At 40.2% G+C, this 17,180-nt stretch overlaps 1 protein-coding gene across 1 annotated transcript; it reads left to right on the top strand.

Annotated features, from left to right (window-relative positions):
* Window positions 1–8,457: 8,457 nt before the first annotated feature.
* Window positions 8,458–15,837, top strand: LOC116762319 (HLA class II histocompatibility antigen, DQ alpha 2 chain). The gene is made up of 5 exons (XM_032649166.1): window positions 8,458–8,608; window positions 12,753–13,001; window positions 13,459–13,740; window positions 14,015–14,189; window positions 14,357–15,837. The coding sequence occupies exons 1-4, from the start codon at window positions 8,524–8,526 to the stop codon at window positions 14,167–14,169; spliced, it is 771 nt and encodes a 256-aa protein (XP_032505057.1). The 5' UTR covers window positions 8,458–8,523; the 3' UTR covers window positions 14,170–14,189; window positions 14,357–15,837.
* Window positions 15,838–17,180: the final 1,343 nt, after the last annotated feature.

The raw sequence follows: 17,180 nt of genomic DNA, 5'->3' as shown, positions 1-17,180 counted from the left end.
TTGAGGACAGTCTCAGAAACATCTGTGACAACATTAAATGCACCAACATTTGAATCATAGGGGTCCCAGAAGAAGAAGATAAAAAGAAAGGGTCTGAGAAAATATTGGAAGAGATTATAGTTGAAACTTCCCTAACAGGGGAAAGGAAATGGTCGATCAAGTCCAGGAAGTGCAGAGAGTCCCATACAGGATAAATCCAAAGAGAAACATGCCAAGACACATATTAATCAAACTATCAAAAATTAAATACAAAGAAAAAATATAAAAAGCAGCAAGGGGGCTTCCCTGGTGGCGCAGTGGTTGAGAGTCCACCTGCCGATGCAGGGGACACGGGTTCGTGCCCCGGTCCGGGAAGATCCCACATGCCGCGGAGTGGCTGGGCCCGTGAGCCATGGCCGCTGAGCCTGTGCGTCCGGAGCCTGTGCTCCATAACGGGAGAGGCCACAACAGTGAGAGGCCCGCGTACCGCAAAAAAAAAAAAAAAAAAAAAAAAAGCAGCAAGGGAAGAGCAACAAATAACATACAAGGGAATCTCCATAAAGTTAACAGCTGTTTTTTTCAGCAGAAACTCTGCAAGCCAGAAGGGAGTGGCAGGACATATTTAAAGTGATGAAAGGGGAAAACCTACAACCACGATTACTCTACCCAGCAAGGATCTCATTCAGATTCAATGGAGAAATTAAACTTTTACAGACAGGGAAAAGTTAAGAGAATTCAGCATCACCAAACGAGCTTTACAACAAATGCTAAAGGAACTTCTCTAGGCAGGAAACACAAGAGAAGAAAAAGACCTACAAAAACCAACCCAAAACAATTAAGAAAATGGTATTAGGAACATACATATCGATAACTACCTTAAATGTAAATGGATTAAATGCTCCAACCAAAAGACATAGACTGTCATACTGAGTGAAGTAAGTCAAAAAGAGAAAAATAAATACTGTATACTAACACACACATATATATATTCTAAAGAACCTAGGGGCAGGACAGGAATAAAGACGTAGACGTAGAGAATGGACTTGAGGACATGCGGAGGGTGAAGGGTAAGCTGGAATGAAGTGAGAGAGTGGCATGGATTTATATATACTAACAAATGTAAAATAGATAGCTAGTGGGAAGCAGTTGCATAGCACAGGGAGATCAGCTCAGTGCTTTGTGACCACCTAGAGGGGTGGGATAGGGAGGGTGGGAGGGAGATGCAAGAGAGAGGAGATATGGGGATATATGTATATATATAGCTGATTCACTTTGTTATGAAGCAGAAACAAACACACCATTGTAAAGCAATTATACTCCAATAAAGATGTTAAAAAATATATATTTGTAAAAAAAATGACATAGACTGGCTGAATGGATACAAAATCAAGACCCGTATATATGCTGTCTACAAGAGACCCACTTCAGACCTAGGGACACATACAGACTGGAAGTGAGGAGATGGAAAAAGATATTCCATGCAACTGGAACTCAAAAGAAAGCTGGAGTAGCAATTCTCATATCAGACAAAATAGACTTTAGAATAAACACTATTACAAGAGACAAAGAAGGACACTACATAATGATCAATGGATCAATCCAAAAGAAGATATAACAGTTGTAAATATTTATGCACCTAACATAGGAGAACCTCAGTACATAAGACAAATGTTAAAGCCATAAAAGGGGAAATTGACAGTAACACAATAAGAGTAGTGGACTTTATCACCCCACTTTCGCCAATGGACAGATCATCCAAAATGAAAATAAATAAGGAAACACAGGCTTTAAATAACACATTAAACAAGATGGACTTAATTGATATTTATAGGACATTCCATCCAAAAACAACAGAATACACTTTCTTCGTGAGTGCTCATGGAACATTCTCCAGGATAGATCATATCTTGGGTCACAAATCAAGCCTTGGTAAATTTAAGAAAACTGAAATCATATCAAGTATCTTTACCGACCACAGTGCTATGAGACTAGACATCAATTACAGGAAAAAAACTGTAAAAAATACGAACATGTGGTGGCTAATCAATACATGACCAAATAACCAAGAGATCACTGAAGGAATCAAAGAGGAAGTCAAAAAATACCTAGAAACAAATGACAATGAAAACACGACGACCCAAAACCTATGGGATGCAGCAAAAGCAGTTCTAAGAGGGAACTTTATAGCAATACAATCCAACCTCAAGAAACAAGAAAAATCTCAAATAAGCAACCTAACCTTACAACTAAATCAATTAGAGAAAGAAGAATAAAATAACCCCAAAGTTAGCAGAAGAAAAGAAATCATAAAAATCAGATCAGAAATAAATGAAAAGGAAATGAAGTAAACACTAGCAAAGATCAATAAATCTAAAAGCTGGTTCTCTGAGAAGATAAACAAAATTGATAAACCATTAGCCAGACTCATCAAGAAAAAAAGGGAGAAGACTCAAATCAACAGAATTAGAAACGAAAAAGGAGAAGTAAAAACTGACACTGCAGAAATACAAAGGATCATGAGAGGTTACTACAAGCAGCTAAATGCCAATGCACAACCTGGAAGAAATGGACAAATTCTTAGAAAAGCACAACCTTCCAAGACTGAACCAGGAAGAAATAGGAAATATAAACAGACCAATCACAAGCACTGAAATTGAAACTGTGATTAAAAATCTTCCAACAAACAAAAGTCCAGGACCAGATGTCTTCACAGGTGAATCTACCAAACATTTAGAGAAAAACTAACACCTATTCTTCTCAAACTCTTCCAAAACATAGCAGAGGGAGGAACACTCCCAAACTCATTCTACGAGGCTACCATCACCCTGATACCAAAACCAGACAAAGATGTCATAAAAAAAGAAAACTACAGGCCAATATCTCTGATGAACAAATAGATGCAAAAATCCTCAACAAAATACTAGCAAACAGAATCTAACAGTACATTAAAAGGATCATAGACCATGATCAAGTGGGGTTTATCCCAGGAATGCAAGGATTCTTCAATATATGCAAATCAATCAACGTGATACACCATATTAACAAATTAAAGGAGAAAAACCATATGATAATCTCAATAGATGCAGAAAAAGCTTTTGATAAAATTCAACACGCAATTATGATAAAAACTCTCCCAAAAGTAGGCATAAAGGGAACCTACCTCAACATAATAAAGGTCATATATGACAAACCCACAGCCAACATCATTGTCAATGGTGAAAAACTGAAACCATTTCAATATAGTTTTGGAAGTTTTAGCCACAGCAATCAGAGAATAAAAAGAAAAAAAGTAATCCAAATCGGAAAAGAAGTAGTAAAACTGTCCCTGTTTGCAGATGACATGACACTATACATAGAGAATCCTAAAGATGCCACCAGAAAACTACTAGAGCTAATCAATGAACTTGGTAAAGTAGCAGGATACAAAATTAATGCACAGAAATTGTTTGCATTCCTATACACTAATGACGAAAAATCTGAAAGAGAAATTAAGGAATAATCCCATTCACCATTGCAACAAAAAGAATAAAATACCTAGGAATAAACCAACCTAAGAAGACAAAAGACCTGTATGCAGAAAATTATAAGACACTGAAGAAAGAAATTAAAGATGATACAAACAGATGGAGAGAGATACCATATTCTTGGTTTGGAAGAATCAACATTGTGAAAATGACTATACTACCCAAAGCAATGTACAGATTCAATGTAATCCCTATCAAACAACCAATGGCATTTTTCACAAAACTAGAACAAAAAATTTCACAATTTGTATGGAAACACAAAAGACCTCGAATAGCCAAAGCAATCTTGAGAAAGAAAAACGGAGCTTGAGGAGTCAGGCTCCCTGACTTCAGACTGTACTACAAAGCTAGAGTAATCAAGACAGTATGGTACTGGCAAAAAAACAGAAATATAGATCAATGGAACAGGATAGAAAGCCCAGAGATAAACCCACGCACATGTGGTCATCTAATTTTTGATAAAGGAGGCAAGAATATGCAACAGAGAAAAGACAACCTCTTCAATAAGTGGTGCTGGGAAAACTGGACAGCTACATGTAAAAGAATGAAATTAGAACACTTCCTAACACCACACACAAAAATAAACTCAAAATGGATTAAAGGCCTAAATGTAAGGCCAGACACTATAAAACTCTTAGAGGAAAACATAGGCAGAACACTCAGTGACATAAATCACAGCAAGATCCCTTTTGACCCACCTCCTAGAGAAATGGAAATAAAAACAAAAATAAACAAATGGGACCTCATGAAACTTCAAAGCTTTTGCACAGCAAAGGAAACCATAAACAAAACGAAAAGACAACCCTCAGAATGGGAGAAGATATTTGCAAATGAAGCAACTGACCAAGGATTAATCTCCAAAATTTACAAGTAGTTCATGTAGCTCAATGTTAAAAAAACAAACAACGCAATCCAAAAATGGGCAGAAGACCTGAAGAGACATTTCTCCAAAGAAGACATACAGATTGCCAACAAACACATGAAAGGATGCTCAACATCACTAATCATTAGAGAAATGTAAATCAAAACTACAATGAGGTATCACCTCACATTGGTCAGAATGGACATCATCAAAGAAATCTACAAACAATAAATGCTGGAGAAGGTGTGGAGAAAAGGGAACCCTCTTGCACTGTTGGTGGGAATGTAAATTGATACAGCCACTATGGAGAACAGTATGCAGTTTCCTTAAAAATCAAAAAATAGAACTACCATATGACCCAACAATCCCACTACTGGGCATATACCCTGAGAAAACCATAATTCAAAAAGAGTCATGTACCACAACGTTCACTGCAGCACTATATACAATAGCCAAGACATGGAAGCAACCTAAGTGTCCATCAACAGATGAATGGATAAAGAAGATGTGGCACATATATACAATGGAATATTGCTCAACCATAAAAAGAAACGAAACTGAGTTATTTGCAGTGAGGTGGATGGACCTAGAGTCTGTCATACAGAGTGAAGTAAGTCACAAAGAGAAAACAAATACCGTATACTAACACATATATACGGAATCTTTAAAAAAAGAGGTTCTGATGAACCGAGGGGCAGGACAGGAATGAAGACGCAGATGTAGAGAATGGACTTGAGGACACGGGGAGGGGGAAGGGTAAGCTGGGACAAAGTGAGAGAGTAGCACTCACATATATACACTACCCAATGTAAAATAGATAGCTAGTGGGAAGCAGCTACATAGCAGAGGGAGATCAGCTCGGTGTTTTGTGACCACTTAGAGGGGTGGGATAGAGAGGGTGGGAGGGAGACGCAAGATGGAGGGGATATGGGGATATATGTATACATATAGCTGATTCACTTTGTTATACAGCAGAAACTAACATAACATTGTAAAGCAATTACATTCCAATAAAGATGTTTAAAAAAATAGAAAATTTTTGGTCTAAATTAATATTTTAAACTGCAAATTTCATTTCCACCATTAATTTATGAAAAGGGTCTTTTATTTTCCTTTTAGACAAAGGTTACAAATTGGTTTTTGTCAAAGTGGTACACCACTCCTCTGAGTTTAATTCACTAATAATTTTACTTTATGTTAAAATTATGACCTGAAGACAGAAGCAACTAGAACAAGGTTCATTGTGTGATTGCAGGAAAAGGAGGGACACAAAGTCAAGTTAAGGACAGAAAAGCTCATCTTCTATCTCTTAGCTAGTAACATTGCCTGCTTGGAATTCCCCTGCATCCCACTGGATGTAAAATCTGAGACTGGTCTTCAACTTCCCATCTAAGATACAGTTCTGATCCTGAGTGTTTAACATCCTAACTCCCTAATTTGAGTTGAATTCTTTTAACTGTAATATTAGTAGGTGAAATTCTGAAGCACCGTCAGGAAAAGTTTTGACCATTTGCCAAACTGTAAGTGATTTATTTAAGATATAAAGCAGGTAAGTCTGGATCCAGAAAAAAAGCATAGAAACATGTTGTTTCTGCATAGAAAGGAGGATGCTGCATGGTAAAAGGAGCACATCTCAAGTAGAACCTCAAAATTTCTCTTGGTCCATAATGGGAGAGACTAGAAAGAATGATAAGGCCACCTGTAGCGTCAAATATTTATCCTAATTATGTCAGGACACTGTATTCTGAATCCACGCAGGAGACCCCCTCCCTCCCTCACAGGGACTTGTGGCTTACCCTTGTCACATTTCAGCTCTGCACTCACCAGCTGTGTGACTTTGGGCAAATCCTTTCACCTTTCTGAAATTTGATGTCCTCCTTGTAAAATGGGGATGATATTAATTTATTACAAGTATAAAGAGCTGTGGGAATTTTTCATTCCAGGTGCAGTATGTCTATGTTCCTCACAATAATCTAATGAAGTGCTGTTAACGTCTTCAGCCAAGGATCATCGGAAGCACATCCAGGGATGAACAAGTTGGTTGTATTGTTCACAAACTCACCATGGGGAATCATGGGTATCTCAATATGAAGATGTTGGAACCAAAGAAGCAGAACCTGTTGGTGAGATCTTTTAAGAGATTCACTGCAAAGAATTAGTTTACACAGTTGTGAGGTGGGCTAGGCAAGTCCAAGACCCATAGGGAGGGCTATTATCAGGAAAGGCAGGCTGGAAATTTCAGCACAGGCTGAAGCTGCAGCCCACAGTGAAATCTCTTCCCCTCAGGGAAACCTCAGGTCTGCTCTTGAGACTTTTCACCTGATTCGTCCAGCCTCACCTAGATTATCTAGAATACTCTCTCTTACATAATGTCAACTGATTTGGGACCTTAATCACATCTATAAGATAACTTCAGAGGAACACCTAGGTTAATGTCTGAGTGAATAACTGAGGACCATAGCCTAGGCAACACATGAAACAGACCCTTAAACTATTATAGGATTTGGGCTTGTGTTCGGTGATCTTGAGGAGGATTTAAGAAACAGAGACTTTGTTCTTAATTGGATTCTCTCAAGAAGTGGGTGGTGAAGTGGGGTAATTCTGTAATCGGGCATCTTAATAAATCTTCCCTAGGAGGAAGGAAGATTATACTGAGGCTAAAGCTGTAATTAGGAAAGAAGCAGAGGTCATTCATATTATCTAGGGAGAAGTACGCTTGGTCATTTTTGTGATTTGGACACAGTTCATGTTTTGTCTGTGTTGAGACATGATTACGGAGTGGCCTTGTTTTCTGCTTTGATAGTCAAAGCAGAAAGGCTGATGGTCACAGAATGGCTGTCTGATGCTGTTGCTATACGACATTGCTTATGTTCAGCGAGAAAACACCAAAACCTAGCTATGAGTCGCAGGCCAGCTCCTGGCCACACCAAGGCCTAATTAATAGTCCCAGGCAGCTCCCAGATGCCAGGGCTTTTTCTGTCTCACTCTTCTTTATAGTCTTTGTCACTGTGAGGTAAGACAGTGCTGAGAAACTGGGGGCCATCTAACAGGGACAGGGGGATTGATTCTAAATGGAACCCCATTAACCGGTGGTTTCCATAACACACAGAAAATCAATTCTTCTGAAAAAGTAAGTTCCCCACTAAAAATTGTCTTTCACTTTAGCTCAGTCCTTAGTCCCTCACAAATACCTGGGGTTTTAATGTGGCAGGATAAAGAATATTAAAATATCCAGTAGATTAAAGGAAGAACATTTTCTAAGTCAGAACAATTCCCTGAATTCTACCCTCAATATTTGACTTGACATTCTTAAGTTTAAAAAAATTATACAGCATGCCAGCCAGAGCTTTCTTTAATGTAATCAATGCTCTCCAAATTCCTTTAAAAGTAGATAGGTTCACCAAAATATAGAGCATAAAGAATACTCAAGACAGGGAAAAAATTCAAATGAAAGATCATGCAGTTACTTTAGGCAGCATTACACGACATTACAAGTACTTTTATTGCCCTGGGTAATTTTAAAAGCTTTTGAGAGTACGAAAAGAATAATTTACTCAACTGGATTCCTATAAGTAGAAAAGGCAAAGGTATTCCTTGGCTATCACCAGCAGAAATCACTTGGATCAACTCAATATTTAGAGAATTCCATATGCACTATGGAAGCAAAGAGAAAGACAGTTAACCCACATAAGGAGGCAAGAGAAATGGGAGGAGGTGGGGCCTGCCAGGGACGGGGACGAACTCAGGGGAGAGACCCTGGAAGTTATAGCCCAGAATATCCTGTCGGACACCATATTAGTGATGACTTCATCTGTCCACGAGGCTGCTCAGAAATTCCCAGCCCTCTTGTCACCAGCAGGCATACACATAAGTGAGAAGACTCTGATTTAATACCCTCCCTCCTTTCATAGAAAATTCCCTCAGGTCCACTCTGAGTGGAGGCCGCCTCAGAACCAAGAAATTTCCCAGCCCCTTCGAGGCCTCTTAGTACAAAGTCTTCATCTGGCAACTGAGGTGTCATCATAGGGGATTTTTCTGATTGGCCAAATCCTGACCTGGCAGCGTGTGGTTTGGGTGTCTGTACAGAGTTCCTTCTCAGCTCAGCCCTCATCATTGCTCTGCAACTCAGAACGGCAACTGCTGAGACCACCCTAAAAGATGATGGTCCTGAACAGAGCTCTGATTCTGGGGACCCTCACCCTGACCATCATGATGAGCCCCTGTGGAGGTGAAGACATTGTGGGTGAGTGCATGGTTGAGGGACGTGGGGACTAGAGTTGGGGAACAGGGAATTGAAGGGAAAAAAAGACAGAGTTTGGCCTAGAAACAATAGCGACTCCTCAAAGCGTTCTCAATATTAAGCAAATCTAAAACTTAGAGTCATTCCTCCTGCAGGAAACCAGAGTCCAGACCCACTCTCTCTGCTACTTGTGCTGTTGCAGAGCTCACCAAGGACATTATTCTGTTTCTGATATTGGATCCAGTGAATATGTCCTGGAGGGCTCTAGCGCATTCATTCATTATTGCCTCAAAGATTAGAAACGTTTCCATAAGTGGATATTTTGTTACTAAAATTTTATGAACTATTGCTCCCAAATTTCTCTGAGCAAATTTTGAAGCTTTTTGTATATTTCTCCTAAAGTGTATCTTGGGGCAAACAGTTCCATGAATTCTGTATACTGTGTAGATACAAAGAAGGGTGACCTTTTCAGTCTCAGATCTACATACATTTTCATGCTGTCATCTCGCACAGGTGGGGAGAGGGTAAGCAAGCCCAGCAGAATGCCTTTACACAAGGCGTTTTACCACAGGGTCCTCACTTAACCTCAGTTACCTCATACATGTCACTTCACAAATAACCGAGTAAAAGACATGTGTAGAAATGCTTTCTAAGTGATTAAGACACACAAATGTCAAACATTATTCTTATTTTTTTAGTTTTACCGTTACAAGTGTAGCTTTGCTTTATTTTCTTTAACAAAGTAAGAAATTTCCTTATTTTTATTTTAAAATTGAGAACTTTATGATAAGAAACTTGATGAATCAAATTATATTGTTTTCAAATTGTTAGCCCAAGTTACCAGTTCTTTGCCCCATCTAAGGAAGTCCTTCAAGAAGAATGGTCAAGCACAGATTATTTTTTTGGTCCCTTAGGCCCCTCTGCCTTTGCTGTCCCCCTCCTTCCACCCTCCTTTCTTACATTCCTTCGTCTTCCTTTCCTTCCAGGAGCCATCCCTGGCCCACATCTTTGTTATTTTATAGACATTGAGTGAGTTTGTAAAAACCAAAGTAGAAAGGCCAGGTAGTTCAAAAGGGAAGTGAAATGGAGGGTTACTCTAATCGTCAAGCAACTTTGCTAACCATGAATGCTCCCATTCTAATTGTGTGTGGTAGTGGAAGTTTCACGTACTTCTCCAGAGCACTTCTAAATTTTGTTTCTTCAGCGTCACACTAGAGTGTCCTGGTCAGGCTCGACTTCCTCATTGGGCACAGGGGACACAGGCCAAGGGCCTGCAGTGCTTATAGGGCTCCATGAAAATATTTTATTATTTTAATTAGAAAAAAAATGAACTTTTAGGGTAGAAGAAAATGTTTTAATTTTTAATTTAGCCTAGATTATATTTGTCTTTATACCAGTATGACCATAAAATATGACTTGTAATATTTTTATGGAGGAAAGCTTGCTTATGCAACAGCGCTTAGGGCTCAAAATCATACTGCAGCCCTGGTCACTGCTGATTCTGGTTGTCATATAATTCTGCTACCTCTGTGCTTGTCAGTCTTCCCCAAAGTCTCTGTGATCCTCAAGAATAGTAATTGACATTTTGTACACATTTTTGAACACGCATCAAGCTAAGTTTGGGGGATGCAAAAATGAAAAGACATGCTATCTGCCCCATAGAGTGTACTAAGATTAGTAATGCTAAGAAAATGGTGCAGAAAAACAGAAGGAGTATTGCTGAGCAGGGCAATGGATGCAGCTGAGGCTGAAGCTGTAAAAGTGAATTGGTTCCAGTTGGCATAGCAGTGCGATGCTCTTCAGTGCTGGCAACTCAGGACAAGTAGCCGATGAAGAGAATAATTGCATACATTCATGGTGGAAAAGGAGTCAAGAATATTCACTACAGGGATAAGGAGGCTACGTTGGAAGGCCTTTTAAGTGATCAGCCAAGGGGTCATGCTGGGTAATGATGAGGAAGAGACTGACTTGAAAGCAGGACACTGGGATGGAGAGGTTGGAGGTTATAATGTGAGCAAAAACATGTGTAATGGGCTTCCCTGGTGGCGCAGTGATTAGGAGTCCGCCTGCCGATGCAGGGGACGCAGGTTCGTGCCCCGGTCCGGGAAGATCCCACGTGCCGCGGAGCGGCTGGGCCCGTGAGCCATGGCCGCTGAGCCTGCGCGTCCGGAGCCTGTGCTCCGCAACGGGAGAGGCCACAACAGTGAGAGGCCCTCGTACCGAAAAAAAAAAAAAAAAAAAAAAAAAAAAAAAAAAAAAAAAAAAAACATGTGTAATGAGAGAACTTAGCTAAAAAGCTGGTAACTAAGCAGAAACTTCAAGAATGAACTGGGGCTTCCCTGGTGGCACAGTGGTTAAGAATCCACCTGCCAATGCAGAGGACATGGGTTCGATCCCTGGTCCAGGAAGATTCCACATGCCATGGAGCAACTAAGCCCGTGCACCACAACTACTTAGCCTGCACTCTAGAGCCCACGAGCCACAACTACTGAAGCCCACGCATCTAGAGCATGTGCTCCACAACAAGAGAAGTCACCACAATGAGAAACCTGCTCACCTCAATGAAGAGTAGCCCCCACTGGATGCAACTAGAGAAAGCCCGCACGCAGCAACAAAGACCCAACACAGCCAAAAATTAATTAATTAATTAAATTTTAAAAAAAGAATGAACTGGAGGTGTCCAGGAAATCCTAACAGATAATTTCATTTCAGGGGAAAAAAAAAAAAAAACAGACCCCTGCAAAGACCAAGGAACATGAGAGGATAATGTCATTTGGTTTGATTAATAGATAAGGTCAGATGAGGCTGTTGGATACATCCATACCAGAATTCAGCACAGTACACTGTACTTGCTCCTTTACTCACCTGACTCTCCCGTTAATCAATATTCTCCTTGTTGGCAGAGACCATGCCTGATTGATGTTTTACTCTTTGCCTCCCACAATGTCTGAAACCCTGTTGATGCTCAGTAATTGAGGAAGGAAGGAAAGAGAAAATGATAAAAGGCTTGTATGTGTCTGGACAAAATTGTCCAGTCAGGCTTACTTGAGTAGAGTCCAACTGAACCGGTTGCCATTCTGCTTTGGCATCCTCAGAAAAGTATATTGTCCATTTGAAGAAAACAGCAGCACAGTACCTTGAGTCCTCAACAAATACGTGTTGAGTCAGAAAAAGAAGTTTAGTAACCTCCTTAAAGAAAAAAATAGGGGTGGGAAATAACAGAAATCCAAAATAAAACTTCCATTTCTTACTTCAGAAGCAATCAAACACTCTCCTTTAAGGATCACTACTGTTAACAAAACAGACAACTTAAAACCACTGTTTATTCTTTATATGTTTTGTAATACTGTCACTGTCCTTGTCATACTCGTTCTTACACCCTGTAACAGTTAGAGGAAACTCTTTTAAAATAATAAGATTCCGTGCGCTTTTCCTTGGTTTAAAAAAAATAAGATGGGGCTTCCCTGGTGGCGCAGTGGTTGAGAGTCCGCCTGCCGATGCAGGGGACACGGGTTCGTGCCCCGGTCCGGGAAGATCCCACGTGCCGTGGAGCGGCTGGGCCCGTGAGCCATGGCCGCTGAGCCTGCACGTCCGGAGCCTGTGCTCCGCAACGGGAGAGGCCACAACAGTGAGAGGCCCGCGTACCACAATCAATCAATCAATAAGAAATGAATCTTGTATAGAAAACGTTCTGCTCTGAGCCAGTCCTGAGGGGAGAGGAACCATAATGAATGTGTTATTAACTGATGAAAGAAGTAAGTGAGAAAGAAAACTTATGAAGCAAAGGGAAGTAAACTAACACCATGATCATTCATTCATTCCCTTATTTCTTCTTTCTTTCCATTATGATATTTATCACAAGCCTACAATGTGCCAGGTACTGAGCTGGACATGCAGGGAATAGCAGTAAACTGTGAAAAGTCCACCCTTCTAAGCATATGTTATAGTGGAAAGACAGACTGGATTCTAACAGGACAGCTACCAACACTGAGGGCGAAGGAAACAGGTGCTGGGAATTTTGCTTCGAGACTGTGCCAGAGGTGAAGACTACAATGTTTGAGAGTTGTTTCTTCTGTAACTTTGTTTAACATGGTTCTTTCCTCTCCCTCTGTTTTGCACCTTCCTGCCCCTCACCTTCACTTATCAGCTGACCACTTTGCGTCCTATGGCACAACTATCTACCAGTCTTTTGGGCCCTCTGGCCAGTACACCCAAGAATTTGATGGAGATGAGCAGTTTTATGTGGACCTGGAGAAGAAGGAGACTGTCTGGCGGCTGCCTGTGTTTAGCGAATTCGCAAGTTTTGACCCACAGGGTGCCCTGAGAAACATAGCTGTGGGGAAACATAACTTGGATATCCTGATTAAACGCTCCAACTTTACCCCTGTTACCAATGGTAGGTGTCCACCATTCTGCCTTTCTTTACTGAAACTATTGTTTCATACCAGGCCTCACTCTCTTGTTCCCTAAGGAGAGATACCCTTCACCACTCTATAAAACTCTCTCCTTTCCAAGGAGTCCCCAGATTTTCTCATAGTAATTACTGAACCCTCATCCTCCCTCTTCTCAAAGATCACATATTTCCATGTAATATAAGGATCCCTACTCCCATAACATATCCCTTGAATCCCTCAAGGAGGAGTCCCACAGACCTCCCTCCTTAACAAGCATGCCCACAGAGAACATGGGGATAAAGCAGAGGCAGTGAATAGCATCTCCCAAGCAAAAGGGAAACAAGAGCTCTTCCACTGTCAGACTGGGAAATGTTGGTGGGAGGGCTCCCCCAGGATGCAATGCAGAACCTCAGGGCAGAGCTATCCTCATTTCACATCAGTGCTGTTTTCTCACCACAGAGGTTCCTGAGGTGACTGTGTTTTCTAAGTTCCCTGTGTTGCTACATCAACCCAACACCCTCATCTGTCTTGTGGACAACATCTATCCTCCTGTGATCAACATCACATGGTTGAGAAACGGACACACAGTCAGAGAGGGTGTCTCTGAGATCAGCTTCCTCACGAAGAATGATCTTTCCTTCCTCAAGATCAGTTATCTCACCTTCCTCCCTTCTGATGATGATGTTTATGACTGCAAAGTGGAACACTGGGGCCTGGATGAGCCACTGCTGAAACACTGGGGTATGTACGAGTTCCACCCCTTTGATACTTTCTCTTCTCTATCAAGTACAGAATGTCCTGCCTTTTAGCCCCTAAATCACATGGTCCAGAGCTTGTTTTCCACACTTCAAGTGTTTCTAAAGATATACTTCCCTCTCTTCCCTAAGCCTGCTGCCCTGAGTCTTTGTAGAATGAAACCTGCTCACCTCAATGAAGGTGCCATCCTGCCCCATCCCAAACACATGCACATGAACCAACACTCTGTATTCTGAGTTTTACAACTTCACTTTTGCAGAACCTGAGATTCCAAAGCCTATGTCAGAGCTGACAGAGACTGTGGTCTGCGCCCTGGGGTTGACTGTGGGCCTCGTAGGCATCGTGGTGGGCACTGTCTTCATCATCCAAGGCCTGCGCTCAGGTGGTCCCTCCAGACACCAAGGGCCCTTGTGAGTTGCACCCTAGAAGGGAAGGTAAGGATTCAGATTTGTCAGCATTGGAGACAGTATAGGAGGAAAGAAAGTGGGAAGAGGTTTGTGGACTCAAATGTGGTTGAAAAGTTGAGGAGAACTGGGAAAGGTCATGATGATTGCACAGAAGGCCCCTAGGACTCATCAGTCTCATGTCTGTCCTGTTGCAGGTGCACTGCCCGTCTACCAGAGCAGAAGAGTGGACATGCTAGATGACCTAGAACTATCTTCATATAGCTTCTCTCCTCTTACACTCCTCCTCTCACCTCTTCTCTGGGACTTATCCCTTAAAGCTCACATAGACTTCGGAATTCTCCCCCTGACCACCTGATGATTTTTTTCTGTTCTCAATAGTTACATACCATGGGATCACTGGCGTATTCCACCCAGTTACCTAATCCCTAGTGACCCTGATCCAGTATCATCATGGAAGCAATGAATCCTCCTTTTATTGAAACTTTTCCTGTCTTTCATCTCAAGGCTGACTAGGACCTTGTTCCCTTATGCTTTAGGCCCCTTAATTTCGTTTCTCAGATCATGTTTCATGCCCAGTAACACAAGAGCAACCTGTGTAGACTAATAATATGTTGTTATCTTAGCTGAGATTATTATTTCTCTCTTCCTTCTGTTCCCATTCTTGGCACTGTCACCCACCCCCCTAATTCAGGCATCATTGAAGATAATATATACTCTTCTCCCATGGTGTAGATTTGTTATAGCAGAAATACAAAAACCAAGAAATAAGTCTGTACTCATCTTAATATAGCTTTTAAAAGTTATGACAGAGGCTTCCCTGGTGGCGCAGTGGTTGAGAGTCTGCCTGCCGATGCAGGGGACGTGGGTTCGAGCCCCGATCCGGGAAGATCCCACATGCCGCGGAGCAGCTGGGCCTGTGAGCCAAGGCCTCTGAGTCTGCACGTCTGGAGCCTGTGCTCCGCAATGGGAGAGGCCACAACAATGAGAGGCCTGCGTACCGCAAAAAGAAACAAACAAACAAAAAAAATTATTGTGAGACAATCAGAAATAATTTTAGGTGTGGTAATGGCATTGCTGTTATATTTCTAAAAAGTTGTTATATCTTAGATTTTCATAGCAAAATATTTATCAATGAAATTATGTATTGTCTAAGATTATCTTTAAAATAACCCAGTATGCATATAATATTAAATGGGTGGGTTTACAAAATTGTCCATGAACTGATCATTTTTAAAACTGGACTGTTGATACATGGTACTATTCTCCCTATTACTGTATATAGTTGAAATGTTCCATAATACAAAGGTTTTTTTTTTTTAGATATTCCAGGAAAGCCAAAAGAAAAAATAAGCAGAGAAGCATTCTGTTTGAAGTTATTTTGGTTTTTAAGGTTTTCCTTATTTGTATTGCAGTTAAGAAACACTGAGTATCCAAATCCTGTTCTACACCACAGAACCTCTCAGAAATGTAACCCTAAAGAGTGTGTATACAACAAAGAATAATAGCAAAAGAAAGCAAAGTAATGCTCACTTTATTATTGGTTGGGCTAAACCCCAAACTTTATTAAATATAATTACTAGTTCAATCTATAATGTAAAAATGGTCACTTAGAAGCGATGCTGTGATACATACCATACTACATTCTGAGTGTATTAAAGTAATGTGAAAACAGATACATTTATTGTCTTTGAAGAATTTACATTCCAATAGGAGGAAGCATACATGCATGAAACAGTTTCACAAACATACAAGTACAAACTCTGAGGAATTTATAAAGGAAAAGAACAAGGTAATGTGAGACAGTATTGCACAGGAACCAAGTGTAATTTGGTGTTTAGAGAAGGCTTGTATAAATGTCTGAGATGAAACAAGATGGTTTACAGTAAGTGAAGGACAAGGTTAAAGAGGGCAGAGCAAATGTTTGAGAAATCTAACAGTATGAAAGAGAGTATGAGGAACTTCCCTGGTGATCCAGTGGTTAAGAATCTGCTTTCCAATGCAGGGGACGTGGGTTCGATCCCTGGTCGGGGAACTAAGATCCCACATGCCCCAGGGCACGCCACAACTACTGAGGCCATTTGCCACACTAGAGAAATCTGCACGCTGCAATGAAGAGCCCGCGCGCCACAATGAAAGATCCCGCATGCCACAACTAAGACCTGATGCAGCCAAATTAAAAGAGAGTATGACAATAAAATAAAACAATAATTATTACAGTTTAGTAGAGAAAGTTTATGTAAGAGCAAGCAAGTTATTTCAATTCTTTCTAATTAGAATCCTTAGTGAAAAGATACTTCCTCTATAAAAGTAATAATGAGGGGCTAAAAAATTGGAAATGTAATAGAAAGAGTAAAAAAACAATAGAATAATATAAAAATTATAATAATAGAATTATTATGATGTAATATAAAAATTAAATCAAGAAAACCTCCTTGAAATTTTCTCCCTGAAAAAGAAGACAAAGAAATGTAATATATGGTAGAAAAGATAAGACACAGAGAGTAGACCTGGCAACATCAAGTAACAGAGCTAGAGAGGGAAACAGAAAAATGAAGGGGGAAATTTATGAAAACAAGTAAAGGATAATTTTCCAGACATAAAAGACCTAATTCTTTACATGGAATGGGGACTTTCAGATATTTAGCAAAATTAATGAAAAAAAACTCATTCTTAGATACATTAAAATTTTTTTAAATCATTTTTAAAATTTCAGAATCTCAAGTGTTAAAAGAAGATCATAAAATATCCCAGTGAGGGAAACAAAACAAACATACAACAGGCACTGTTAAACCATCAGATACTTATATCATAAAGATAATGAGAAAGGCCTGGAAGTTCTAAAGGAAAATTATTTTCTATTAATAAATGTATACCTTTTCAAAATCACAATTAGGCATGAAGAAAGGATAAAATACTGTTAGACATAAAAGAATATAAAATGTACCTAGCACACATAGCTTTATTGGAAGTTGATTAAGAATATGACTTAGTTAAGTGAGGTTGTTAATCAGGAAACAG

This window comes from Phocoena sinus, chromosome 11, assembly GCF_008692025.1.
Source record: "Phocoena sinus isolate mPhoSin1 chromosome 11, mPhoSin1.pri, whole genome shotgun sequence".
NCBI classification, from domain to species: domain Eukaryota; kingdom Metazoa; phylum Chordata; class Mammalia; order Artiodactyla; family Phocoenidae; genus Phocoena; species Phocoena sinus.
This window is presented reverse-complemented; position numbering and strand designations above follow the sequence as displayed.

Coding starts and splice junctions, on each gene's coding strand:
- LOC116762319 (XM_032649166.1), top strand. CDS start 8,524: ATGATGGTCCTGAACAGAGCTCTGATTCTGGGGACCCTCACCCTGACC. Junction 8,609..12,752: donor TGGAGGTGAAGACATTGTGG/GTGAGTGCATGG, acceptor TTCACTTATCAG/CTGACCACTTTGCGTCCTAT. Junction 13,741..14,014: donor GCCACTGCTGAAACACTGGG/GTATGTACGAGT, acceptor TCACTTTTGCAG/AACCTGAGATTCCAAAGCCT.